Genomic DNA, 16249 nt, shown 5'->3' on the forward strand with positions numbered 1-16249 from the left:
AACAAATCAATACATTGACAGGTAAGAAGAAGGCAGGATGGCCACCATCAAACAGCTCTGCAGCAACTCAGCAAGAAACTGCTGATCTGTGAACTGCAATGCACCTGGTGTCAGAAGAATAGACAATGCTTGCTATCATTTCAGGCTCTTAAAAAGAGGCTCCAGGGCGATGCTGAAATCTAGAGAGCAATAATGCTAATGTTTTTACCTGGCAAGATCAGGAGGAACTGTGAGAGCAGCTGTGCTGGGTAGGATCCCTCATGCATTTTTTCCTGGGGAAGTCACACCTCATGGATGTGGTGGAAACATCTATAGGATTATACAAGATTTGTGGGTAAGGGTGGGGCAGATGGAAGATTTTGTCAAAAACCTTTGCATAACAATCACTTCAAATTTCTAAGAGACACAAAGGTCGTGTTCTCCCAGTTTTAAGCTAGAAAGCAGGAAATGACAGAAATAATGGGGAGCCTTCACTGTGGAAGGAAGCTCTCAGTGGGCTGCCACAAGTATTTGTACATTGGACTTTACCATTCAGTACATTCCCCAGGGACCTACCCAAGGCTGTCTGGCAGGCTGACAGAAGAAAAAAGGGCAATCAGTATTAATGCTGAGCTCAAAGATGCAGAAGGGTTTTGTGTTCCTAGATAACTGGGTGATCAAATGGGGAATGAAAATTTAATGTCAATGACAGCAAAGTGGGAGAAAAAATAACTCATAGCTATTAGTCCTTAGGAAATAGATCTTTGAGTCACTTTGGATAACTTTCTGGAAACATCAGCCCAGTACTGAGCAGTGATCAAAAAAGTAGCTAGGATATTTTTACTTACTTTGAGCATAAAACAGGAGTTCTCATTATGTCACTGTATTGCTCCAATGCACATTTTGAAGATCACATGTTCTTAGTCACCTTGTTTTAAATAGATCATAGCAGAACTAGCATGAGGAACAGAGTGATGAGGATTATTAGGGATACAGGATGACTTCCGGATGAGAAGGCACTCTAGATGTTGAACCATGCAGAAGTGCTAGAGGAGAGTGAGTAAAGAATCATAGACTCATAGAATGTTTTGGGTTGGAAGGGACCTTAAAGATCAACTAGTTCCAATCATGGAAAGTACTTTGGGTGGTACAGAAACACACTTCCACAGCCACCCAGCTGCAGGACACTAAGGGCTAAAAAAGGAGGGAAACCTGGGGGGGGGGGGGCAGAAACCCTGTCATGCACTCCAGCAAGCATCATCAAAGAAGGAAAGAAGGACTGCTGAAGCAGAAGGTATGTTTGTAATTACCATCTCCAATTTGCAAAATAAGCCTTAAAAATATTATTGTAATGGTTTACAGTAGGTGGGAGCCAAGGTATTTTTTCAGTATTTAAACAATAGCTAGGAATGGGAATGGAAACCTGGTCTGCACATGGAGTGCTTCAGACAGCAAAACCTCCCCATATTAGTCACTCTTCCATGTATTATAAAGGTGGTTGTATAAAAGGGCAGAGATCTTCTAGCTCATACATTCCTCAGATACCCATGAAATCTATAAGGTGTCTTAAGTTGGTGTTCCGATTTGGCCAAATTTAGAAATATATCCTCTGAGAGAAGGCACAACCACCCTTCCCCCACCAGGTTCGGGAAAAATAAATTTTCCTCAAAGGAAAGTGAAGGAGATAAAACTATTTATTTAACAAACACACGGGGAAAGGATAATAATGCTAAATAATAAAACCTCTCACTGTGGAGAAAAAACCTGGGAAAGTGTCAGAGTCCTCCCTTTGGTCTCCTCGGAGCTGGGGCTTGGCCCAGGGCCAGGCCCTCTGTGCTCGGTGGAAAGTCCTCCTGATGTGTTCTGATATTGAAGCACTCCCATGGAAAAGGGAGAAAATCTGAAATTCCAGGGAAGGAAAGAAGTTCAACTCTCAGTCTCTCTCCAGAGAAAAAGAAGCTGAACCACTGGCCAAAAGCTGACTGGAAAAAACAGCAAGCCGGGTGCTTCCTCGCTTCCCTGCCCCAGCTGGGGAAAAAAAAAAGTCGCTATCTCTGTGTGACCCTGAACAAGCTGCAAACTGCTTTGAAAAAGTTTTGCTTAGTTTTTCCTTCCCTCTCAGGCTCAGTTTAAAGGCATAGAAAGGCACAAAAATTAATTTCTGGGCATAGGGCAGCGATATGGGATACACTTCATAAAGTCACCCCAAGACAGTTGGGAGGTTTGGGTTTCAAACCTTCTCCTTAATTTGGAAAATATGGACTTTGAATCTAGGTCATTCTCAGATCTTGTATATGGCCTCCATCCCACTGCCAGGTACAAAGACACACACCCCCACCTGAATTTCTGCAAGATTCTTGACTGGGTCTGGCCAAAATGGAGTTCACTGTGTTCACAGCAGCCCTGGGAGTGCTGTGCTTTGGATTTGTGACTAAAACAGTGTTGGTGGTGCACCGATATTTTGCCTGTTGCTGAACAGTGCTTGCAAGGCATCAAGGCTTTCTCTTTGTTTCCCACTCTGACCCATCAAGAAGTCTGGCTGAGGGTGGGAAAGACACTGGGAGGGAACACAGCTGGGACAAATTACCTTCATTGGCCAAAGGGATATTCCATACCTTACAATGTCATGCTCAATCAGCTCAACCATCAGCAATAAAGTACTGGAGTAAACCAAGAGGGAATGCTTCCAAGGTGGCCATTGTTCAGAGACCAGCTGGGCCTCCATCTGGCTGTGGAGCATCGTGTGTGATTGCCTTTATTTTTCCTGGAGTTTTCCCCCACTTTTTCTTCACCTATTAAATTGTCTTTATCTCCACTCACAAATTTCCTTACTTTGGTTTTTCCTTTTTTGTTCCCCATCCCACTGGCAGTGACAAGGAGAAGCAAGCATTTCTGTAGGTGCTTGGCTGCTGGCCAGGTTAAACCTACCACTCTTCTCCATCCTGAAAATGTATTTATATGCTGTCTCTCAAGTCTGAGACAGCTTCCTGCCTCGCAGATAGCAGCAGAGAATAACTGCAGGACAATTCTTGGGGAGAGCGGTGTCTCTCCCTTTGCAGCCATACCATCCACCCTGTATCATTCACTGCAGGCAAGAATCCACCAGCCAGAACAAAGTCTCCATGCAGGCTGTCTTTGCCTTGCAGTTCACGTCATCCACCACAGGGAGACAGCTGCAATACGTCTCTGGAAAAGAAACCAGCCCAAAATGTCAGGCTGAGGCGTTTGTATGGAAACTATGACACCCCACTGTGCAGAGATGTGGCTGCTGTGGATTTGCCCTTTCCTGAGGCGATGAGCTTGGTTGCTGTGGACGGAAGCCCACAAGCAGCTTTCCCCTCTGGCCTAGGGAATGGCCTTGGACTGGGTTGTGAGGGGCCTGTTAGCCAGAGATTTGCTGCCCTTAGTGCAGAAAGAGGGAACGTGGAATGAAGGATGCAATATGCTGTGGAGAAGAAAAGGGTCTTATGGCTAAGGTAACTCTACGCTGTTGGAGAAACAGATTTTTCTGTGTTTGTGCTATAGCTTTCCTGGCTGAAGCTGAGAATTTCACTTGAACTGTGTTTTACACTGGTACCCCATAATGTGTGAGCTTCATTTTGTGGGGACTTAATCTGAAATCTAGACTGGGAAAATACCTGGACGTGAAATCAGTAAGTGCCTTAAAACTACACAGTGCTAACCACCTTCCCAGTGGACCCCTGAGGTTGGCTTCCACTTCTGAGCTTGACTGCAGTGCTCCATGGCCCCATGTTTGATACAGGGCTGACAATACCCCACCTCTCACAGAGGTGTTGCAAAGGATCATGAAGAACAACAGAGGCTTCTCTAGAGGAAATTAAAAATTTGGACTCTTTAAAGCAGATGAACTGGGGAAACACGCAGGCGGGGGATCTGAAATGCTCTAGCAGTGAGCAGTGGTGATTCCTGAAGTGCTATTGGGTGTGCACACTGCATGAAACAAGGTCCATGGGCTTGCAGCTCAAATCTGTAGGATTATGCATGAGCATAAAGGGACCAAATGAAGACTGAAGATATAATTTATTTTTGGCACTTCCTAGTTCTGCATGCGTGATTGCACTTGAGTAAATGTCTCTTAGAGCAGTTTATTGTATGCAAATTACTTAATTTTTTTTGGTAATATCCAGGCTTCCTTTCCCCTGTGGAAGGATTTCATAATTAAAATCTCCAATACTTATTAGGGCGCCAGCAAAATTCTCTATCCAGCCACTCAACTGTTCATCCTCTCCAAACATGGGAATTTATATCCTCTGGTTGCCTTCCCTTCCAGCAGTTGGCATAAGCAAGCCATGGCCAGGAGCAGGACCCTCCCAACACCAGGTGAGCTCCAGCTGGATGTGATCTCCTCACAGCCTTGGGTCCTTGGTGACTGCCACCAACAGGGAGAGTTATGACAGGGATGTCAGCCACAAGTGTCTCCATGCTCCATGGGTGCCTAAAGGTGATTGAGAATTTACACGATATGTTTAAATGACTAATGGGAAAACAGACCAGTCTCAAAGTACCCAGTAACCCACCTACATGTGGGACCTTGCACCTGCAAATAGGACTTTGAATGTGACCCCTGGAAGTGCTCTAATCACAGGTGCTGGGCCTAGCCTGGTGGGATTTGGCCCAGGCCCCAGTTGGGAAGTTTCAAAATGGGCTGGGATGAGTGGTTTCCTATGAGCAGTTTTCTGAAAGTTCCTGCTTTTGGGTGCTTTTGTAGCTTTGCCCAGACCCCTGTCAGTCCATGGGGCAGCACCCTGCAGCCTGAGGCCCAGTGAGCACAGCCCCCACTGCCAGCACTGATGGACAGCTTTCCACCATGCTGCCAGCAGGCGCCAGCCCAAGCATCCCGAGCAATATAACCTCAGAGTTAAACATTCAGAACCTCAGAGCAGTCTTGAAGGTATTTCCTCCCTGCACTTAAAAAAATACAGATGTTCCCACCCAGCACAATAGGGCACCAGTGAAAGCACCAGATTCATTTACAGATGTAACAACTGAAAAGAGCTGACACAGGGAGGGGAAGAGAGAAGGCCAGAGCCTTTGGCTGGGACAGAACTGCAAGCACTCTGTGAGCCAGTGTGTTCAACACTGAAATATTAGACAAGGGAGAGATGAAGGAGAGGAGAGGAGAGGAGAGGAGAGGAGAGGAGAGGAAAAAAAAAGAAAAAGAAAAAGAAAAAGAAAAAGAAAAAGAAAAAGAAAAAGAAAAAGAAAAAAAGAAAAAATGAGAGAGGGAGGGAAAAATACATTTGCTGTTTACTAAAGCAGACCATCTGGATGGCAGAACGGCATTAGCTACACATTCCCAGGGGCTTGGAATATGGAGTCTCTGGTAACAGTTTCCATGTTTTGCAAGATTATTTTAAAAAATTTAAAAAAAGGAAAACAAGGTTCTGGCTACATGAGGCAAAATAAACTGAATATGAGGATTCTCAGTCATCTGAAGGATTAATGTTGTTGACTCTGGGAACAGCTCACATGTTTGGAGGCACTCACTATGTAAGCTCAGGGAAGCAGCTTCATGGGGCTTGTTGGAGGGCCGGACAAGCACCCAGCCATCGGTGGGGGCTGCCCCACTTGGTGCAGCTGCTGCCTGCAGTTATTGGGATGTGAAATACAGTTCTGAGGTCAGCTGCTGGCTCAACACTAAGCAGCTTTCAGTAATTATATACGAGCATAAGGCTGGTGTCCCTCGATGAAACACTGAGAAGTTTACACAGCCACTGTCCACTCTCCACCATGAGGGTGCTCTCGCACTTGCAGGAGCGTGGGTTTTTGAGGTCTCCTGCAATCTCCTTGTCCCCTAGGCAACTAGGTTTATTTATTTTTATTTATTTTCCTATCTATTCCCAGGACTGAGAGCTCTGCCACATGCTTGTCTGTATTCTGAGTAACCCCAAACACTGAAGAGCCAGGAATAACTCCTTTGCTGCAGTCAGTGCTTGATACAGGCACTTCTTTTATCTACTGAGTGAAGCAATCAAAGGCAGCAGAAAGCATTGAGCCAGGTAGCTGGTGGCAGAGGGGGAGCAACATCTGAACGACTATCACAGCCTATGGAGGTCAATGTACATATATATCAAAAAGCACACTGTGCTGTGGGTCTCTGCCCAGAGCCACTGAGGGTCCCCGCCAGCCCCTAGCAGAGCTGGCTCTCCCTACCCACATGCTGCCAGATGCCACCAACCAGGGCTCTCCCATTGCTTTAGCTGCAAGAAATTACATTTAGCACTGGCTCAACTTTTTCAGTACCTAGATCCAGAGAAATACCTAAGTAGTCTGCAACAGGCAGGACATCAGTCCCTTACTCCACACTTGCCCTAAAAGGCTGTTGATAACCTGTGCCTATAAAGGGCTCAAAATGAGATATTACACAGGCCCAGAGCTGGCATTATCACAGAAAAGACTTCCCATGCAAGCTCATTTGTGCTTTATCAGTCTGGATGTTGAAAGGTAGTAGAAAACCTGGTGTCTGTAATCTCTGCAACATGAAAAATGCTGAGTTCACTCTCAACTTCTAGAGAGACTATTCTACCCTCTATGTGGTGGACCAGTTGACTCTGTTCTGCTTTGCTGAGGCAAAAGCTGTGGCTGAGGCTTGGGTCTAGGCACCCTCCTCAGTGTCACTTCTGCCCCTTTTGCATGAAGGAGTCATCAGAACAAACAGATCAGCTGCAGGACTTTTCACTTGGGAAGCACATAAAGCACCAAACTGGACAGGGACATATCCCAGCCTAATGGATTTATATGTATCATCAGCCCATGTTTGGTGCAACAGTGAAACTCCCCCCTGGCCTGATGGGAAGTGGGAGGCTGAAGTCTTCTTTGAACACTTACTACAGAAAAGTGGGGTAAGAACAGCACAGGTGCTTTTCTGCTGTGAAGAACTTCAGCAGCCTCTTCTCCCTAGGTGGCTCAAAGATGTAAACTGCCCTCATGCCTAGGCTCCACCTTCAGGTTTCAGGATGCCTGTGTGTTGGAGCTGCAGAGGGTTTCAGCACACCCCAGGGACTGCCCACCTCCCTCTTCAGTATCCTGGCTGCAGGACTCCTAACCTGGTGCTGCCAGCAACTGGAATAAAAGAAGCAGAGTCCTACTGCCCCCATACCCTGTCCAGTGCCTGCACTGCATCCAGTTAGTCACACACTTGAGCAAGGGTAAGAAGAGGGATGGGAAAGGAGTAAATTGTTTTCATCCCTGTCAGATGGAAACAACAGTAAGTTTTTCTTACAGATCAGTTCCAAACTGCTAACAAGAGTGTCTGTACAACATGAAAGTACTACCCTTACTCTGAATGCTATTCATATTTACTGAACAACTTCAGTTTGCATTTACTCATTCCAGAAAATTTGTACCTCAGTAAAAGAGTTACAGAAAGCAGGCTTTACAGAAGTAATACAGAACACAGTAGCTACTTTCATGGGGCTGTGCTGCGGGTCTTTATTGTGTTTAAATTTGACAAGTATGCTGCTCTGCAGAAGAAAACTTAAGTATTCAAAGAGGACTTCCACTACTGCTTCCTGGAAGACTTATGGCAAAGCAGAGTGGAACTTGCATTTACACTGATGTTCAGCAGAGAACACCAAGCATGGTGGCTCTCCTTTTGTAAAAGGGGTTTAAATACTGGAATTGTCAGCAAAAAGGCAAGTTAGTCTCTCCTAACCCCCACTCCGGGCAAAGCCTTCATTTAGCTTCTGTAATACCAACATGCCTTTGGGAACTAGTTTTTCCTGGAAAAATAAGTTAATGCACCAAGTCAGCTGTTAACTTTGCAAGGTGCTGTCTGAGATAAGGGCTCACATGAACTATTTCTCTGCTACATAACTACTGTGTTTTAGAAAGCCAAGTTTTAAGGTACTTCAGGCATTCTGACATTTAGTAACTGCATTAACTAGTATATGGAAGCAAGATTAATTTTTATTAGCTTGAAGTATTTTATTCAAGTGATAAGAAATATCATAATACATTATGCATCTGCCAGTTATAATCCATTTTAATTGGTTCCAAAACCTAAGCAGTGAATAAGACAGTTTATCTAGTTAAACTGAAAAAACAGCATTCCACACAGCCAGTACTAGAGATGTCAACCGTATAATAATTCCAGCATTATGTTGTTATGGCTTTCCAGAAACTCGTGAAGTTAACAAATTAGAACACATCAAGAGCCATTTTCCAAAGATTTATTGAAGTAGCGACAGGTTGCTCATACTGTGCTGGAAAAAGCAGTTTTATTGAATTCAGATACTTAAAAACAGTATTGCAGCACAAGATATTGCTATTTGTAAACTAGGCTCCATTGTAAACTCTAATCCTTCAGGGGGAGTCAGTTTGTAAGATCTAAGACCTATTTCCTAGCATAATCATCTTGCGCTCATGGAAAAACTGCAGAAAGGCACTTGAAAGCTGTTTCTTCCTTTAAGACATGGACTTTTTCAATCTTGCTGGTAAGAATTTCTCCTTTAGTAAGTATGCATCGTCACTTCAGCTTTACTCCAAGTCATCATGATGCTGGGAAGTTTCATTAATAACCTAATGAAAAACAGAAACACTTGCATTAAGTTTTAGTAGGAAGATTGCTGTGGGTTTTTTAAGAGTTAGAAGTGGAACATCCACTTCCAAAATGTGAACAAGCAGGTATCAGCTCTCACTTATGAGAAATTCTAGTTTGTAAATAGCATACAGAAATAATTTAAGTTTTATTTACTTACACTAACAACAGCATCGTATCCTAGGCAAGTAAAGTACCTGTGTTTCCTGCCACATGTCAGCTGAACTTAAATAATCAATACACAAGTAACAGTCAGCAACTTAAGGTTTTACTATCAGATGAATTTTGATTTTTTCCAGATAATCCTGTTTTCTATACCTACATGTTCCGTCACACAGCCTGGAGTGCCAATTGCTGTTCTACTCAATACTTACTACCACGTACAAGCTGCAGTAAGCAGTAGACAAACTTAAGAATTTAAGGTAACCAGCTGTCATAGAAATAAAATTGAAAGTTACCACCAACCTGTCCATCTCTAGTTTCGACGGTCTTAATTAGAAGTGTTCTCTTTGAGTGAGTGTCAACCATTGGCTGAGACTCAATGTTGGTTTCTGCAGAAGAAGATTTATTATTACCAATAGTCTAGATGAAGTGCCCCCTCAAAGAAATGAGGTGTAACAGATCTTAGTGTCTACTTTCAGAATCCTATTTAGTATAAGCCAGGTCTTCCACATGTTCTCTCTGTGTCCCTTAAAGCACTTTCAGCAGGTATCCAAACTCATTACTTGCTATGTACCAATATTTAAAAATATGTGTCCAGGAACAAAAGAGCTGCTACCACCCAAGATTAAATAATTGCAAATACTGTAGTTGGATCCAAGAAGAGTATTCAAAACCAACTGCACTTATACAAGTTTAAAAACCAGCATAAAAGGAACTATCCAGAACCCTCATGCTAATGATAGAGCAACTGCCTAAACTGAAGTAGCAGAAACAGCTTACCTCTCAGGTTCAAAGCAGCAAAGGTTGGAATAGGCATGTTAATCCTGAAGGAAAAAAAAAATGGATAAAATCAGACATGGGTATAAAGTATCTTCCAGTAATTACTGGTTTTAGAAAAGCATCTGCATGGGATTACCTGCTCTCTTCACCCTCCAGCAGTTTTCTGTAGGTGGCAATCTCAATATCAAGGGCCATCTTTACATTCAGCAGGTCCTGGTACTCACGGAGATGGCGAGCCATCTCTTCCTTCATGTTCTGGATCTCATCCTGCAGACGGCCAATAGTGTCTTGGTAGTTAGCAGCTTCAACAGCAAAATTCTCCTCCATTTCACGCATTTGGCGCTCCAGGGACTCATTCTGGAAGGGAATAGTGAAATCCAGCACTGCTGCAGTTCAGTCATTCTTCCCCACCCTCAAGATCCTTAACATTTTAAAAAAGGGAAAGTTGTGTTACATTAGCATACTTTCTGAAAATCCCCAGACATGTCCCAAATTGGTCATATCCTTATCTTCCCTTTGCCAAGTCAAAGAGGGTTATTCTGCTACGTGATCTGAGGTGTGCCACATATTTGCTCTACTAGGTGGCAAAGCCATCCTTTACAGTAAGCCCAACACATGCAGTTCAAGTGAGCATGCAGGCAGTCCTTACTAGAAGAGATTTGCAGGTGTGCTAAACACTGTTACATCCATTTCAATCCTGTCCTTAAGGCAGACACGTTCTAGCAACAGCAGAATTTGCACATTTTACTGCTCCTGAAGGTTTTTTTATAACTTTAGCTGTACCTCACAGACAAGGCATAAACACTTTCAGAAAGTGCTAAATAAACAGTGAATAGTATATCAAGAGAATGAACTCATTGTTTACAGCTTTAGTAAGACTAGTTCAGTGTATCAATCTAGCATCTATCATGCACTGTTGTGCATGCAAACAAATTGAGCCCATAGCATCCTTTTCAAAAGTACTAATACACTGCTGAATTGCATGGCAGATGACCTGCATTCACATCCAAATTCACAGTTAAACTGCAGTGCAGTGCTTAAAGCTGCAATGAAGAAGAACAACTGCTGTCTTCTACTTACGCTTCCCTTAAGAGCATCGACTTCGCAGGTGAGAGACTGGATCTGTCTGCGGTACTCATTGGCTTCCTGCTTGGCCTGGCGCAGGGCATCGTTGTTCCTGTTAGCAGCTTCAGAGAGATCTGCAAACTGGAAAGCCCCAGTCTGGTTAGCATAACCCTTCAACAGAAATGGTGAAAGAGACTTTCTGCAGACACAGCAGTTGAGGGCAACTGAAGGTATTACAAGGATTAGCACCTGAAATGCTTAAACATTAGCATTACTTTTAAAATGCCTATTTCTAATTGTTATATTAGAACTCATGGCAAACTTTCATACTTGTTTTCCCACCCTGTACATTTCCCATCTTTTCATCATTTTTTCACTCATTTCTCCAGTACTTCATCCAACATCTGCTTTCAGGTACAAGCACAGAGAAGACTGCCAATGCGCACCCATTACTTTGATGCTGTAGTTACGGCACAAAATGTTTTCAGTTGTACCCCTCGCAGACTAGGATTTAAAAAAAGACTTTGTGTCATGGTTATGTTCATGTCCATTAGAGCAACTGAGGGAACAGCAAGTGCTACAGCAAAGCTCTTACATACAATTAGTTCCAGTGCCTGATGCATTTTACTTACTTTGGACTTGTACCATTCTTCAGCTTCCTGAAGATTCTTAGCAGCAACACTCTCATACTGTTGGCGAACATCACGCAGGGCAGCAGTAAGATCAGGCTTAGAAACATCCATATCAATCTGGATGTGCTGTTCCTGGAGTTGGGCCTGCAATTCTCGGATTTCCTTAGAGAGAAGCAGACACTCAACATTATTGCACAAATGCACACAGATCATACACAGGTGGAGACTCTGGGACAGAACCAGCAAAAAGCTTCCTTGCTAGACAGTCTGCATCTGAACACAGACCTTGTTTCTCAGCTTACCTCATCATGAAGCTTCTTCAAGAAGACAATCTCCTCTTGCAGGGACTCAACTTTGCGCTCAAGATCAAGACGTGCCAGAGAGGCATTGTCAACATCCTGATGAGAGAGAACGATTCATAATCTTACAAAACGGATGTAGAAAAGTCTTACAGCAAGTTCAGCAGCATACAGACTGATGCTACATCTGAGCTTTCTGGCAAGACAACAGGAAATCAAAAGCTGTAAAAAAACCTTTTTGCCATCTCCTACCCCAGCCTTAAACGAATATATACGCCTTCACTGTGAATTTGCAAACCATACCACTTATGTTGATCACATCATTTTTGCTGACATGCTGCTAAGCATGATCAAGAGCACACAGATCATGGTGGGTGTAAATCCTACAAGTACTTGAGTCAGAAGTCAGCAGCAAGCACTTCTAGCTTGACTACACTGAAAAAGAGTTAGTCTTGCAATTTGCAAACTTCCACTTTTCAGTGGGTCTTAAAAGTGCAACACATGTGCCTTCATGCCTATCAGTGGGCTTAACTTAGGAACTCCTTGGTGACCAAGGACAGAGTTCCTTAAGTCCACAGACCACAGTTTTAAAGCATACTTGTAAAGCTGGTGAGGTACGTATAGGAACTGCAGCATTTACTTCATGCAGGTCAACAGATCTCCCTTGAGAAAAAGAAGGTATGAGCATAAACAAACTGAGCTACTCATCATTGCCTACACCCTCACAGTTGCTGGCAAAGACTCCACCTTTTGGTGGACTGAGATAGTCTTAATCAACAGCAAAAATTCATTTAGAGCATAACAGAAGACACATCATGAATGTTACATGGGAGCGCTTGAGTTAGTTCAACAACATAACTTAAGACTAAACACTGAATGGGAACCTTCTGCATTTTGAATGTGTAGGGCATTCAGTCTGCAAAGGGGAAGACTGTTCCTTTCACACTAGTTACATACACAGCCACATGCTTGTGCTCACAGGGTATTAACATATCAGGTTCTCACAGCTTACTCTAAAGCTATTTTGGATTGCCCAAAGCATAAGCATTCCTGATCAGCAGCTCTCTTTATTATGGCACTTTTGAAAAAAGGAGTGTTTTCTTTAGACTCCTAGAAAGCCCTTCCTTGGATCACTCCTACTCTGGGGTAAGGTCCTTGCTCCAGAAGAATTATTCTGTTTACTTTATCCAGCAAAACACTCCTTTCATGTGTCATTCCATAACTTTTCTATCAATTCGAGTTTTACACCCACAGTTCATATCAGCTCCGTTTTTCAGTTCAGGGAAAGAATTTCCTAATTAATTTGTTCTCCTCCCCCCAAAACCCCTCAAGATCATTCTAGCAGAAAATTACATGGCTATGACCCAAAATGTTTACACAATTGGCCAGACATCCAAAATTTTCTAGAGGATTTTAAAGAAATCTTCACCCTGAAGGCTATTAATTTTTTTTGTAACAACAGAATAGCTACAGGATTTTAGGACCTTATGGTAAACTGAAAACAACTTAAACTGAAGACATTTACAATATGTGGTATGTACTTTACTATATGCTATCATTTATATATTGCCTATCATTAAGATTCAGTGTTTCAATAGTGCCCAGATGTGTGGAGAACCACACAAACGAATAAGCTACTTGTAGCCTGAACAAACAAGTACAAGTTATAGATACATACAGTTGGAATATGCACTGATTTTATTCTAGGAGATTCTTCAATGCAAGCCACACAGTTTGCAGGATTGAGCATCCATTTTTACCTCAGACAAACCTCCTGTTAGCCAGGACCTGACCTGTTAGTCTTGTTACAGGTTCAGGACCTATTCCTTGCTGCTGGACTAGCTGGCAAAGTTGCAGTAAATAACATTCTCACTAACTGTGATGCTTGTCCTGCCCCAAAGGAACTCTCTGTCCCATGTACCACAGGCTAACCAGCCACCACAAGTACTCACTGAACCTCCACGTTTATTTTATGCTGTATGTCCCTCAGCACATGAGTAAAATCACATCTTTGCCCAGAAAAAATAAATTAAAATTCAGTACATATGAGCTGAACCGTCTCTGAAACAGGCAGCTTTTTGGAAATAAAAGCTTAAGTTCAGATATTCATTCTTTATTTTAAAATACTGAAGTAGACAACTGTTCCATCAAGTAAAAAGTAGCTTTGATGGTACCTCAGATCAGCAAAGTACCTGCTGAAGTGTTCCAAATCTATACAACTTTCCAGTGGAAAAATATAATGATTTAATAAAGAGCTGCACATTTCTTTAAAATGGAAAGCACAACAGGATATTTCAGCTTCAGTGTTCTAGGAAGTTAATTTCACTTTCACTGAAACAGATTTAGGTTTCAAAACCTGCATGTTAACTCCCCCCTTCCCAGTAAGGAAAAATGAGGTATGACTGATGTTCAAATCAAGCACACCAGCACACACTGGTTATGTCAAGAGTAGATTTAGTGTAGAGTTTCCATAGACAATGATTCACATTTCTTATGCACAAGCTACAGCTCAGGAGGTTAAATGGATCCAATTCTGACTGTCATGCATGCACACATCTGCTAGAGGCTGAGCTGCTGAATGACCCCTTCCCAAAGTACACGGAAGAGCTGGATAATGAGTGTGGGGTATGCGCTCCAAGCCAAGTTCACTTTAAAGCCTACAGCCTTCATAACATTCAACTGGTTTGAAATACAGACATGCCTAGAATGCACCAATTAAATATGAAATATCATTTAAAAGCCAAGCTTAAGTCAATTGATCCTTCAGCTGAATTCAGCAATGAATCAAAGTAGATGAGGTTCTCTAAAACTTAAGCTAAATTCTCCTTCATAGAACTTCACACTATATTAAATTGTCTTAGCACTCAAAAAAACCCCAGAAGCTTAAATTAAGGTAGCATCTCAAAACTGTTGTTTCAAACTTCTGTCCTCAGAACGCCAGTGGAGACTGAATTCCCAGGCTCTGAATGGGAATAGATGTTTCAGTTTCCCCACACTATCTCATGAACACACCTGCTCTCTTTCAAGGACTATAATCATACCGCAGTCAAAAGCCTTTCCCAGGAAAATGCTGACAATCAAGTACTTATTATTATTATTAATGCCTATGAAGAGCTCTGGGACAAAGTCAGCCTGTACCCAGCTGCCTAGAGATATGGGCAGTCACTTCCAGTCTGGAAGAATGCTAGCAATGCTGTTTTACACCAGCAGTTTTAGGGAAGAGACCTTGTTTTGAGAAGGCACATTCCTAAATATCTCCTAGTCCAAACAAGGCTTAATCTAAGTTGAAAGCTGGTTTTGCACAAGTGAAAACTTGAGCTTAAGAATTTTCAAACACTGTTTGCACAGTTGTTTCTGGTTGTCATGTAGGTTTTACTTTATCTGGGTAACATCACAGCATCCTACAAAGACTAAACTCTAACATAACTTGTTTCTTAGGTTAACATCTTTGTTTTACAGAGGATTAAATTCCATGTTCTTAATGGACACCCAGAGGAAGCAGGCTCAATCCTGAGACCTCACCCCACGGAACATATTGTCTACTTCTTGTCAGCAGACAACACCCACATGAAAAACCTTAAATTTGAAACTGTTGCCCAGTAATGCACTGACCAGTGATTCATCAAAAAGGAGTTCTGCTTTGTACAAAAACTGGACCATAATAGACACATTTCGCTAGAAATATGCCCACACCATTACACATTTAGTAAGAATGCAGCCCACTGCGCCCTCCCCTCCGACACAAAGGGATCTATTATTTCAATCTGCTGCCACCACACTTGCCATAATGCCCGTATCTGCATTCCACGGTGAATCCCATAGAAACCATTAATACCGTTCAGCCAAGCGAGCAGATGGCCCCCTTTCACTTTTATTGGATCGGAAAGTGATTCCACGTCGGGGCGGTTTTTGTAAAACGGGCTAGCCTTGGATAAAGCAGGACAATAGTTTCCCTCCCCTCCCCTCAGACCGCAGCATCCCCCTAAAGAAAACACGGAGGGCTTGCGTGAGAACTGACGGAATCTCTTTGTGCAAGGAAAGCAAACTCCTGCACTCCCACCCTCCGCCCCAGGCACAGCCACCACCTCCTCGGGCCCCTCCCTCCTCCACCAACTGCTAACCTGTCTGAAAGACTGCAGGGTGTTCTCGGCCTCCTCCCTCTGAAGCATCTCCTCTTGCAACCTGGAAGGGGCAAGACAGTGGTGAGGAGGGAGCGGGGGTCGCCCAAATCCCCCCCACCCAGCCTCCCGCCGGCCCGGTGCCGCTAGGGATGCTCAAGGGCTGCTTCCACGCCAGGGGACAGGGCGGGGAGGGGAAGCAGGGGGAAGCAGCGGGAGGCACCGGCAGCCCGAACCCGCGTCCCCCCGGCACACTCACTTCTCCCGCAGCCGCATGATGTCGTCGGCGAGGTTGTCCCGCTCCACTTCCACGCGTGCCTTGTCGTTGGTGAGCTGGTCCACCTGTCGCCGCAGCTCCCGCATCTCCTCCTCGTAGAGGTCACCCAGGCGGGACGTGCCCTTGCCCTTGAGCTGCTCCAGCTCGGCCAGCAGGATCTTGTTTTGCTGCTCCAGGAAGCGCACCTTGTCGATGTAGTTGGCGAAGCGGTCATTAAGCTCCTGCAGCTCAACCTTCTCATTAGTGCGGTTCGCCTTAAACTCCGTGTTGATAGCGTCGGCCAGGGAGAAGTCTACGGAGTCGTGGAGCCGCATGGGCGGCATGCTGCTCCGCAGCCGCACCGACGTCGTCTTGCTGGCGTACATACCGCCGGGCGA

The 16249-nt window shown here is 43.8% G+C and overlaps 1 protein-coding gene across 1 annotated transcript; it reads right to left on the reverse strand.

The window, feature by feature from the left end:
- Window positions 1-7901: 7901 nt before the first annotated feature.
- On the reverse strand, window positions 7902-16243 carry VIM (vimentin). Its single transcript, XM_017729215.1, has 9 exons — window positions 15855-16243; window positions 15599-15659; window positions 11481-11576; window positions 11179-11340; window positions 10562-10687; window positions 9618-9838; window positions 9482-9525; window positions 9005-9090; window positions 7902-8520 (listed from the first exon to the last, which is right to left on the reverse strand). Exons 1-9 carry the CDS (start codon window positions 16235-16237, stop codon window positions 8479-8481), a joined length of 1221 nt encoding a protein of 406 aa, XP_017584704.1. The 5' UTR covers window positions 16238-16243; the 3' UTR covers window positions 7902-8478.
- Window positions 16244-16249: the final 6 nt, after the last annotated feature.

The sequence above is a fragment of the Corvus brachyrhynchos genome, unplaced genomic scaffold (genome assembly GCF_000691975.1).
Source record: "Corvus brachyrhynchos isolate BGI_N302 unplaced genomic scaffold, ASM69197v1 scaffold142, whole genome shotgun sequence".
NCBI classification, from domain to species: domain Eukaryota; kingdom Metazoa; phylum Chordata; class Aves; order Passeriformes; family Corvidae; genus Corvus; species Corvus brachyrhynchos.